The sequence below is a fragment of the Buceros rhinoceros genome, unplaced genomic scaffold, assembly GCF_000710305.1.
Source record: "Buceros rhinoceros silvestris isolate BGI_N320 unplaced genomic scaffold, ASM71030v1 scaffold1283, whole genome shotgun sequence".
NCBI classification, from domain to species: domain Eukaryota; kingdom Metazoa; phylum Chordata; class Aves; order Bucerotiformes; family Bucerotidae; genus Buceros; species Buceros rhinoceros.
Genome location: NW_010403989.1, coordinates 15930 through 27703, shown reverse-complemented (window position 1 = coordinate 27703; position 11774 = coordinate 15930). Strand labels below are relative to the sequence as shown.

The following is an 11774-nucleotide window of genomic DNA, read 5'->3' as shown; positions in this document are numbered from 1 at the left end:
TGCTGCTGAAGGGGAAGTATGTTCTATAAACCTTCGGGACAGTTTTATGCTTTGTGTGATAATTAAATAGATTAGAAAGTTGTTGAGGTTTTTGATAGCTTTTTAAACGTTACTGTTTGTAGTGTGTCATGGGTTATAGGAGTAGTCTAGAGGTGCAGACTGTTTTGTGACACGGTTTTCGAATGGCAGCAATGTCTCTTACTGGGAGCATATTATGTCTCCACCCAGGTGTGCAGCTGCATGGATTTTTGGTGGGAATTTATATTTGTATAATAGCAAAGGCCATATCTTTCAGAACAGGCAAGAGGTTTGTTTGAGTCTTTACTATCTAAATCATCTTTTCGGTGATTCTCAGGTTTTAAGGTTAAAAAGTATGTGTATGAGGAAAGGGAGAAATATTCCTCCAGTAGACTTTAGAGTTGATTCATTGCACACGTATGTGCAGGCAGAGAGGGGCAGCTGCCCTGCCCAGTGGCCGACAGGACCCAGATGAGAAAGGGTGAAATAAATGTCTACGGCCAGGCTGTAACCTTGAAGCTCTTGCTGAGTTCTGGCCAATGTTGTGACCAGGTTCTGTTGATAGCAACAGTGATGTCAGGCTTCATTGTTTTTCTTTGAAGTCATTAGTTGTTCATTACTGCAAAGCTGGTTTTTCTGAAGGAAGCCTGATGCTGGGCTGGCTGTATAGCATAACCCGGCAGAGCTTTCTCGTTTTGAAGAGCAGTGTTCTGAGGACACATACCACTTTCAGCGACTCGGATTGGCCAGCAGCCTCTTCTACTTGGAATCGGTGGGGGTTTAGACAGAGAACAGCGTAGCTCTGGGGCTGAAATTCCAGAAGATGAACATAATCTTGCCTATTACCTACTGCATTGTCAATAGTCATATCCAAATTTAGCTAAAATTAATCGGTTTCCATGATGTTAACGTGTCACTTTATACATTTTTGTTTCCAGAATGAAGGTGTCTTACCGAGGGCATTTTCTGCATAATATTTACCCCTGTGCCTTCATAGATTCTCCTGAATTTCGATCAACACAGATGAACCGGGGGGAAAAATTCCAGGTACACTTTGATTTCAGCATCACTGGATACGAGATGATGAAGTCGTTAAAAAAGAGAGTACGAATTTGATCCCCAGTGAACTATTTGAGTTGCATCATTTCTCTAGCTTTCTAGTACTGGTGTTTCATGACAGACCACGTCAAGAATAACTTTTAAAAGGAACTGCTGCAAAACAGTGTTACAGTGCTGTTCACTGATCAGTCTGGCTTTTGCTGTTGTGTTATTTTTTAGTGTTTCCAAGTTTTTACTTTGTGTTAAATTATGCAGGACAAATAATTTAAGAGATAGCTTTACTGGAAAAGCAGGTGATGTGAACGATCTCGTCACTGGGTCAAAAACAGAAAAGGGAAAGTAGTTATTGTAATATTTGGTGTTACTAAAATGAAAGACTAAAAATTCAGGCACTAGTAGTTTGAAATTGGTGTTTGTCTAAACGTATTAATGCTTCTGCCTTTCTGAAGTTGTTAAAGCAACATAAGCTGAAAGAGATCACAGAATTTTGAATAAAAATATGAATGCAGGGAGCAATAAGATTATGTCTCTAGCAATGTAATTATGCTAGTACATTAAAGGATATATTATACTATAGCTTGTGGGAAAATACTGTTTGGGTTTTTTTTTTTCCCTGTAGTACTGATATGGCTATTTTGCTGCCTCTTACTTGATGTTCCTTAACTGGGTGTGTGCAATAATGACCAGGCTAGAGCTGAATGGGTACGTCCACACTGATACCCTGGCAGAAGAGGAGGGAGATCAATATAGCCTCTAAAATCAGTGACTGATGTCATATGTTCCAGTCAAATACTAGGCTTAGGGCCAAGGAGAACGCACCGTCCAGATGCATTCAGTGGGGCGTTCTGCAGCACGGCCGCCCTCGTGGCGCAGCCTGTTTCTCTCATAAGCCACTGGATATGAATTGGTCCCCCTGAAGGGAAAAGGCTCATGCCTCAGCTTCTGCCTGCCTTAAAACTGCCTGCAGTCCGGCGGTGTACAGCCTTCGCTCGCGAGTGCTGCCCCTTGCTGCCATGGAAGTGCTCTGGGTGTTGCCAAGGCAAGAGGACGCCGATTCCATCTGAAGGACCCCATCTGCTGGCAACGCTGGCGAATTCCTCCTCAGCCTGTGCGCTTATCTTGCAGACCATGAAGTTAAAATCCATGGACACGTGACAGTTTCCCATTATTTCTCAGGCTTTACGAATTTTTAATTTTTCAGGAGGTAACATTAGCTTGTAATAGCAGAGAGCGCCCGATTTCTTCGCAGATGTCTGACTTTCCCTTGCCAGACAGGCTGCTGGGTATCACCTTTTTGTGCAGCTTTCGGTGTGCCATTGCCCTCTGCCGGCACAGGGGGACGAGCGTGGCAGATCCAGCCTCCCTGGGGAGGGTGCAAGCTCCTCTGTAACTCTCCATAGCAGAATTATCAGTAACTGGGCAAATTAGCACGGCTGCCGGAAGGTGGTTCTTGTGGGACCAGCGGGGCTGGCAGCGAAGAGAGAAAGATGGATGGATGGTTTTTAAATCACCGTGAAACCTCTTTGGTGGAAACCTTTGGATTGTACCAGTTGTTCCTGTTTGCTGACAGCGGCAACCCAAGCAACCTGTAGGCCTATTGCGATGCAAATACTGTCATCACTGTAGGACCGACTTTATTTACTGGTATTTTATTTATGTGTAAATCTCCTTTAACATATAGTTTGGGAACGTCTAAGGGATTTTCTCCTATTATTTTCCGCCAAGTTTTCTGAAAAACAACCTGACTGTGCTTATCTGTTAAAAATATGGCAATGATAAATATCTGAGATGTTTTATGTGTGTAAATGTCACAGTCTGAGGGATACCAAGAAGTTTTATGGCTTTAAGCGTTATTTTAACTGGAGGCACAAATGAAATGGTGCCGCTTATTTTAAAGCTGATTCTGAGTGTGTATTTTCTCAGGTGACCATTATTGCAGACGATAACTGCAAGTTCCTGTGCTGGTCCAGGGAAAGGCTGACTTATTTTCTGGAATCTGAGCCATTCCTTTACGAGATCTTTAAGTATCTTATTGGCAAAGATATTACAAATAAACTGTATTCATTGAATGACCCGACCTTAAATGACAAGGTAAGCAACCGGAGTTTAATCTGGCAGTTTCCCTCCCACGCACAACTGTATTATTGCTTCAACTTTAAATCGTCTTAAAGCACCTCTTTTTAACCTGCTGCTACTGGCTGCTGAATTCACACTCTCTGCCTTTTAGTGCCAAAGTATGAGTCAGTGCAGCGTTTTTGTCAAGCTTCGGGGGGTTTTCTTAAAGAATTTGCTTGCTGTGGTCAAAAACCTGAGTAATACAGTAATACAATAATCAATACTGATTATTGAAGAATAATTTCAACATGTGTTTTGAGTGTGAATAATTTCAACATGTGTTTGAGTGTTGCAAATACAAAAAAAAAAAAACGGAGCAGTAGGTTGATAAAATGCAATGAGTGGAAGGAGGCATGAAATACACCTAAAATATTCAGTGTTCTGAATATAACTTATTCTTCTTTGCATATAGGAGGAGTGTGGTTTCGGTGTCACAGTAAGGGTCTGGGTGTAGTCATGGATACATTGATTATCTTGTTTTACTTTCGTTTTGTCTCCTTAGTGTCGTGGTTTTTCAGCATTTGGATGGTAACTCAGCTGCTGGTGGGGTTTTTTATTATTTATGTAGTGGCTGTAGGGTTCGCACAATTTATTTGAAGAACTTTCACCATTTCATCATTTATGAAAAGCTTTTTAATTTTGTAATACAGTATTTTTGTATTCTGTCAGTTTATTGAACTCAGCTAACTCAGAGCAAAAATCCTTTTCATCAGATTGCTCATGAATTTCTCATATGTAGGTTAAATAGTTACTTCTGCAAAGTTGTGAATATACTAGAAAATGATCCAAAAGGAATGATTGCCACTGCTACTATAAAACAGATTTTAACAGACTTAACTTATAATGTCTTTGTGGCTAATTTGACATTCCGAGTTTTCTCAGTTTTGTACTGGCTATAGAAAGAGGAAAGAAAGGTGTGCTGGAGAATCAGGTTGGCAGCAACAAGGCACAGCTTATTCTGCCCTCTGGTCAATGAAATAGAGGATTGCGCTGACTTGCCGTGAGATCCTCAAAACTATCTATGGTCACTGTTTTCATCTTACTGATGATTAAAATGATAGGTTAAATCGATTAAAATTATCTAGCAAGTAAGACTAAGTAGGTACCATCTAGAAAATTCATCTTATGGAGTGTGGGGTAGCAGCTTTTTAATTATTTTTTTTAATAAAAAAGGGTTACGAGGGAATGTTCTCTATTCAACCCCACATCTGCACAGGCAGTAAATAATTTCTGGAGTGTGGCATCTGAAAGGAACACGAAGGGACGTGCCTTCTGGGTGTGCATGCAGAGTGCCTCTCCTAGGAGACTGCTGTTCTCCACACTCCTCCTTACCTTGCCTTTCTTTTTTTTTTTCTTCCCTCTTTTTTCCTTTTTCTTTTTTTCCTCTCTTTTTTTCCATTTTCCTTTTTTCCTGTTTTACTTTTTCTTTTTTCTATTCTCTATTTAATTTTCCTCTTTTATTTCCTGTTTGTTCCCTCGTTTTCTCTTTTTACACACGGATGAGAGCATTGGAGTGTCACGCCTGCTATTCAAATCATCTGCAACAAACTTGTGCTGCTGACTTCTGGCACCAAAGAGCTTCAGCACTAGTATAAATATTTATTGGAATGGAAGTATAATGAAGTACTCATTGTAATTGTTGTTGTTTTTTTAAGTGAAAGGTCCTTATCATACCTTCTGAGTATTAAAAAACCCACCAAACTTTGCCCCTGCTTTGACTTAACATCTGCACACTTGTGTCAAGTCTTTAATTTTAGTGACGTGAGTTTAAGATTATTGTAACTCTTTTGTCATGGTAGCCTTTAAAAATGCATGTTACAGGAATTGAGAGTGAGCATTTGGGGAACTTGTAGTATCTTTTTATTGTTCCTCAAATGAAAATCTTGTTGCACAAGCCCTTCCTACATAACTTAGGACAAGAGCCGTCAAGTAAATTCTCCTTCATTTCCCTGTCCCTACGCACGTCGCTTCGCACAGGCTTCATTGTCAAATATGTATCTCTAGTATCTTTAATGTTTTTTAGCTGGTGACAATCTGAACAGATAATCTTGTGGTTGACTTCTGTCAACGGGATATGCAAGAGAACAAGCAAAACAAATTCAGTATAGATTATTCGTAATCAAAGTGGTAATAAGTGTAACTATTGTAGCGCTCAGACTTTGGAGGAAGACTGCTGGAGGCAAATGGGAGCTCCTAAGACCACTCGACAGGCAGAGGGTAATGCTCCTGTGATGCATGTAATCTGTCTGCAGTAAAATCAAGGGCCGAATGATCACCTGGAAGGAAGGAATGGCGTCACTGTTTTCTAACATGATGGAATGAAAAGCCGGGAAAGTGAACAAGCCTGTGTTAAGATACAACTTGCTTAACTCTCTATAAATCGTACTGTCTTGTTTAGCGAGGGGAACCAGGCTGGATTTAATTGCAGAGCATCGTACCTGAATAATGAATTACCAAATAATAAAAATCAGCCTTTCTGTAGGAAAATAACGTGAAAAGTCCAGTGCAGAACAGAATTAAAATTGAATAATTAATCTGAGGTTTCATGCTCGCCAGTGTTCCAATTCCAATATATTATTGGTGTATTCCATTTTCTTTTAAATCAATTTACACTGCACAGGATCTTCTGCTCTCACCATTTTTTTTTTTTGATTCGTGAAGAGTCATAGCTGAGACCAAAGCATCTACTATAGAAGAAATAGTTACTTTCCATTTTTATTTTAATTTACTTGATACCTTTTTAAAAATAATCATTATTTAATTTTTTTAGGCTTCAAAAAAGATTGATCGGCAGCCTAGTCTCTGCTCACAGCTCTCCGTGATGCAGATGAGGAACAGTATGGCCAGTACCAGTGACAGCGAGGATGGCTTGCAGATGTTTCTTCGCGGGACTTCCTCTGCATCCTCTCTTCGTGAGTGCTCAAAATAGTTCGTGCCAGCTTTGAACGCAGCTTGGCTGATCATAAGAGATGATTGTAGAACTCCTGCTGTCGAAAGCGGGAGCGGGCTGTAGCTTTTGAGCGCAGCTGGACTCAGCGGAGGGACCTAACTGTCGGGGATTCCTAAGCTGCATAAGGCGTTGTACGCTAAGCGAAGCCACCGCACGGACATCCTGGCCAAAGCCGGTCTTTGGTCTAATGTGAATGTGTAGGCATCGTATGGGATGTCTGCAGCTGTGGGGCAGAGCTGTGAATGTACAGTGCCTGTCGCAGCAGCCTCTCCTTTGCGCTGGGACTGGTGCCTGTAGAAATTAAAAAGCCAAGCAAAACATTTCCCCTCAGCACCCTGCTGCTCTGGGTTTCCTCCTGAGATAGTTTGTACTGGCAGGGTCTGGAGGAATGTGGTGTACACCCAACGTTTTGATGCCACCTGGAAAATCTCCAAATATCCTGCCAGGCTCTCCTCTCCTGTGCTTTGGATGACAGGAGTAGCAGAGAACAGATGAAGTAAGGCAAGAACCCATGTCTGACCTTTTTTGTTTCTACTCTTGGAAGTATATACGCTTTATAGAAGCCTCCTAAATGATTTTTTCTAGGCTGTTGCTATTGTTTATTTTTAATTCTCCTGCATCTAAACTTAGCATTAGCCTGAACTCTGAAAGCAGTTTTTGAACACCACCAAAAAAAAAACAAAACAGAGAAGATGCTCAATTATCTCATTTGACATAAGCTGTTAGTTGAAAGAAATTTAAGATCGTATAAGATTATTTATTTTTAATCGGGAAATACTATTCTTTAGTAATTAGAATTTGAATATATGAGGAAAAAAATTGCTGCCAGTTATTTATTATATGGTTATATATTATACGGTTAAAGTCCGTGCTAAGAAGACAAAGTGTTTTGAAGTATTTGCACTTTCCCTTTTAATTATCTGGTCTCCATTGTGTTCCTCACAGTTCTCATCCAGGAACCCCTTCAGACTGGGAGAGCCTATCTGTTTTCACTCCTTAGCATTGGTAGAGCCTGCATGCCCAGCTAGATGAAAGCCAAAGCCCTGCTAATGTTTCGCCCTCCTAGAGTGGTGACACTAGGAGACTAGTGACACTAGACACTAGACAACTAGACTGTTGTTTTCTTTATTTTTCCTCTGTTCCCTGAAAGGACATTTAGAATCACAGAGCAGTGGAGGCTGGGAGGAGACTCTGGAGGTTGTCTAGTCCAGCCCCATGTTCAGAGCAGGGTCAGCTAGAGCAGGTTGCTCAGGGCCATGTCCAGTCAAGCTTTGAGTATTTCCAAGGTGGAATACTTCACAGCCTCTCTGGGCAACATGTTCCAGGGCTTTACCACCCTCGTGGTGAAAAAGTTTTCCCTTGTTGCGGCTCATGACTGTTGTCCTTTGTTCTTTAGTGCATGCCTCCGAGAAGAGTCTGGCTCTGTCTTCTTTATACCCTTTGTAGGTAGCTGAAGACAACAGTAAGATCCCCTGTGAGTCTTCTGTTCATAAGGCTGAACACAGCCAGTTCTTGCAGCCTCTCCGTGTACGTCATGTCCTCCAGCCCCTACCATCTTCGCTGCTCTCCACTGCACTCACTCCGGTGTGTCCGTGTCTTTCTTGTACGGGGAAGCTCAAAACTGGCACAGCGCTCCAGATCCTGTCTCACAAGTGCCAAACAGAGGGGATGAATCTCTTTCCTTGACCTGCTGGCTGTGCTCTTGCTAATATGGCCCAGTATATGGATGGCCTTTCTCCACTGCAGGGGCGCTCTGCTGACTCACCTTCCATTTGTTGTCCACCAGGACCCCCGGCTGTTTCTGCAAAGCTGCTTTCCAGCCAGCTGGTGTCCAGGCTGTACTGCTGCGTAGGTCTGCTGTGTCCCAGGTGCAGGAATTTGCTTTTGTTGAACTTCATGTGGTTTCTGTCAGGTTTTTTCCCCAGCCTCCGAAGGCCCACCCTGACTAACCACCCTACCCTCTGGACTGTCAGCAGTTTCCCTCACTACTTGGCTGTTGTCTTTGAACGTGATGGGAGTGCACTCCATCCCATCATCCAGGTCATTAATATATTGAACGTTACAGGCCTTGGTAGTGGCCCTGGAGGGACACTGTTGGTAACCAGCTGCCCGCTGGGTTTTGTCCTGCTGTTCACCACCCTATGAACTCAGCAGTCCAGTGATTTTTTTCACCCGAGCTGTAGTCCATGTGTCCAGTCCCTTTTTCACCCATTTGGCTAGAAGGTTTCTGTGGCAGGCTCTGGAGGGCCCTTCTAGAGTCCAGGTAAAAAACGTCCAGTGTACTCCATTCATCCACAGAGCTCGTCAGCTCACCACAGAAGCTGGTCCGACTGGTCAGGCACAGTCTGCCCATGGCACATCCATGCTGGCTGTTCCCAGTCACCTCCCCATCCTTCGTGTACTTGGACATGGCTTCCAGGAAGACAGGCTCCGTAATCTTCCTGGGGATTGAGGTTAGGCTGATAGGCCAGTAGTCCCCTGTGTCCTCCTCCTTGTCCTTCATTAAAATGGCCATGCCATTGGCCTGTTGTTCTCTCCCCTGACTGCCGTGACCTTTGCAAGATGGTAAGAGGGGTCTTGCAATTGCATCAGCCAACCCTCGGCACCCTTGGATGCAGCCCACGTGATTCCACGGTGTTGTGGTATTGCGTTTGCCCTGTTGACCAAAGTTGTCCCTAACTCAGTCTGGCTTTCCTGAAAGTCAGGCATCACTCTCCCAGTTTCTACCACTAGACACAGAGACCCAGGAGGCCTCAAGACAAACCTGTGAAGTAAAAACTGAAGGAAAAAAACCCCATTTAATATCTCAGGCTTTTCTGTGTCCCTAGGTCCTGTGTCCCACTGAGCCATGGCCTCAGCGTTTCCCTGGTCTTCCTTTTGTTGCCAGTGTATTTGCAGAAGCCCTTCTTGTTGCACTTCACTAGATCCAGGTCCAGCTGAGCTTTGGCTTTCTGAATTCCATCCCTGCATGCTTGGGCCATATTTCTGTATTCACCCCAAGCAGCTCATCCCTGCTCATCCTTTCACTTCGCGTGTGTGTGTTTGAGCTCTGTCAGGACTTGCCTGTTCATCTATGCCAGCCTTCATCTATGCCAGCCTTCATCTATGCCAGCCTTCTACCACGCTTGCTCCACTTTCTGTACACTGGAATGGACTGTCCTTGTGTTTTGAGGAAGGTGTCCTTGAAGACCAGCCATCTGTCCTTGACTCTCTTTGCCCCTGTAGGCCATGTCCCATGGGTTCCTGCCAAGGAGAACCCTGAACAAGCCACAGTCCCCTGGCCCCAGCTCTAGGGATGTAACTCTACTATTTTGTCTTGCACACTTCTCAGTATCTTAAACTCCACCAGCTCCTGGTCACTGCAGCCAAGGTTACCATCAGCCTTCAGCTGTCTGATGAGTTCTTCCTTGTTCATCAGTGACAGGTCCAGCAGAGCACCTTCCCTAGTTGGCTCATCCATACTCGTATGAAGAAATTGTCTGCTACGCTCTCCAGAAATCTCCTGGACGGCTTGCTCCCGGCCCTGTTGCCTTTCCACCAGATGCTGGGGTGGTTCAAGTCCCCCACAAGTGCCAAGGCCTGCGACCGTGAGACTTCATCCAGTTGTCTAAAGAAGGCTTCCATCTACTTGCTCTTCTTGATCAGGCAGCCTGTAGCAGATACCTGCCAAGAAGTCTCCCGTGTTGGTCTGTTCTCTGATCTTTGCCTGTAAACTCCTGACCGGCTTTTCACCTGTTCTGTGGCAAAGCTCCATGAAATTGAAGCCACTCCTTTCTGACCACTTCTCAGACAAATTTGCACACTCAGAAGACTGAAAGAAATTGTAAAACTGTGTTTGTGCGGTTCTCTTCCAGGCGTAGCAGCAGAACTTACACTGGTATTCCAGCTTTGGGAGGAAGTAACCTAAATGCATGACACGTTCAGCTGTAATCAGTCCCTGCGAATCATCGATGCTTAGCACATACTTGAAATACACTTTTCTGTTGTACTTCTCCTTGGTTCGTGTACCGTATTTTCTGGTGTATGGGGTGTACTTTCTCCAACAGAGAGGTTTAAATGCCGCTTATGTTCTGGAGGTGCTCAGTCCAGCAGCGGTTGGCGTAGCTGGTGCTGCCGCTGCCAGCAGCCCTCTGGCACCCTTAGGTGTGGCAGCAGCCTCCCGAGTCCGATACTTCCCTGACTTTTGGGGAGGCAAAGGCATTACCCATGCAGTCTATCGTACACCTCGGGACATCCTGTAATTTATTTCTTCTCTGCATTTTGATTAATATGAGATTTCTGACTTCTGGAAAAGGTTGGTAAAAACTTTTGATGCAAGGTTATTTATCTCACTGAACTGTAACGCGTCACTCTTTCTTTTTGCCGAGACAGCTTGTTAGTTATTCCTGGCTACTGTCATTGCCAGTGATGGGTTTGCTGCCAAGGTGAGCTCTGCTTCAGCGTTTGAATTCAGTGTGGACCATGGCCATGTATACACTTTTTGTCAGATCACAGGAGGAACTGAACAAAAAAGCTGCTATTTATCTTATCACTGATGTGTTTTTGAAAACCGTCTCCTGGGTGCTCTCAGCGCAGCAGCCTTGGTTTTCTGGTCTGCTTTTTAAGACTCGGGGTAAGGTCCATGCTGAGGCTTTCTGTCACAGTGCTGTTCCCCTGGATCCTCCTCCTGCAATCATATATTTGTTCATTGAAAAACAAACAAGCCAACAAAATCCCAAGACCCCCGGAAGATTTGGTGAGGACCATGTGGAAATTACAAACTCTTGAATTTTCTTTTTTTTATTAGAAGAATAAATTAATAAGAGAAAACTTACCTGTACAGGAGCTCTACAGGAATAGAGTCTTGTCATTGCTAGGTGGTCGATTGTTGTGTGGACAAAAGCTTCCCATGACAAATATGATACTTGACTACTACAATACAAATAAAATTTATTCTCCTGATGTCCATATTCTTGAAAAATCGAGCAGTTATATTATTGCATAATCAAAACTTTTTAAATTATATTTCTGTCTGTGCTACAAACAATAAGCTTTGACTAATTTTCTCAAGAAATTGATATGAAGGTTTTTTCGAAGTGCTTAGTAGCAAAAGGGTGAAAAATACTGATTAGTAGGTCCTAAACTACAATTACTAACCAAACTGTGGTTTGAATTTAATTAACTAAGAAACCCAACTAACTGTTTGCTTTTATATTAAGGAAATAACCAACAAGAGTTCTATAATGCTTACGGAGTGAGCCGTTTGCAGCATGATGTTTTCTGTTGATAACATCACATTAACTCAGCAAGCGTCCTCAAAAAGGTATTAAAGTGGGATTTGATTATCACTTGGTACTTGTGCTTGATATCCATGATTCGTCTGTATGTTACTTACTAGTAAATGAAATTGATCTCTCTCTTTTTTCCAAAATTTGAGTTAAGTGGAAATAGTTCAACCTGATCACAAGGGTACCTTCACCTAACTTTCAGTCCTTTCAAAAACATTTCTTTATTACTTTCTATTCAAAAATTTTATTGCTTAATAGCCATTAAGCAATAGAATTAGTGATGCGGTCTCTTCTTCTGTGCTGCTTGGTCTAGATCACTCAGATTTGGTGGTCTTTGAATCTGTATTTGCAAACTTCTAAGCAGG

General features: G+C 43.0%; 1 protein-coding gene across 2 annotated transcripts in view; it reads left to right on the top strand.

The window, feature by feature from the left end:
- The window catches only part of BVES (blood vessel epicardial substance), a 26972-nt gene that overhangs the window by 13052 nt on the left and 2146 nt on the right, over nucleotides 1–11774 (top strand). For both annotated transcript variants that reach the window (XM_010133186.1, XM_010133187.1), the window contains exons 4-7: nucleotides 3–16; nucleotides 957–1065; nucleotides 3001–3168; nucleotides 5963–6104. In XM_010133186.1, coding sequence (XP_010131488.1) covers nucleotides 3–16; nucleotides 957–1065; nucleotides 3001–3168; nucleotides 5963–6104 — 433 coding nt within the window. The remainder of the gene's footprint in view (nucleotides 1–2; nucleotides 17–956; nucleotides 1066–3000; nucleotides 3169–5962; nucleotides 6105–11774) is intronic.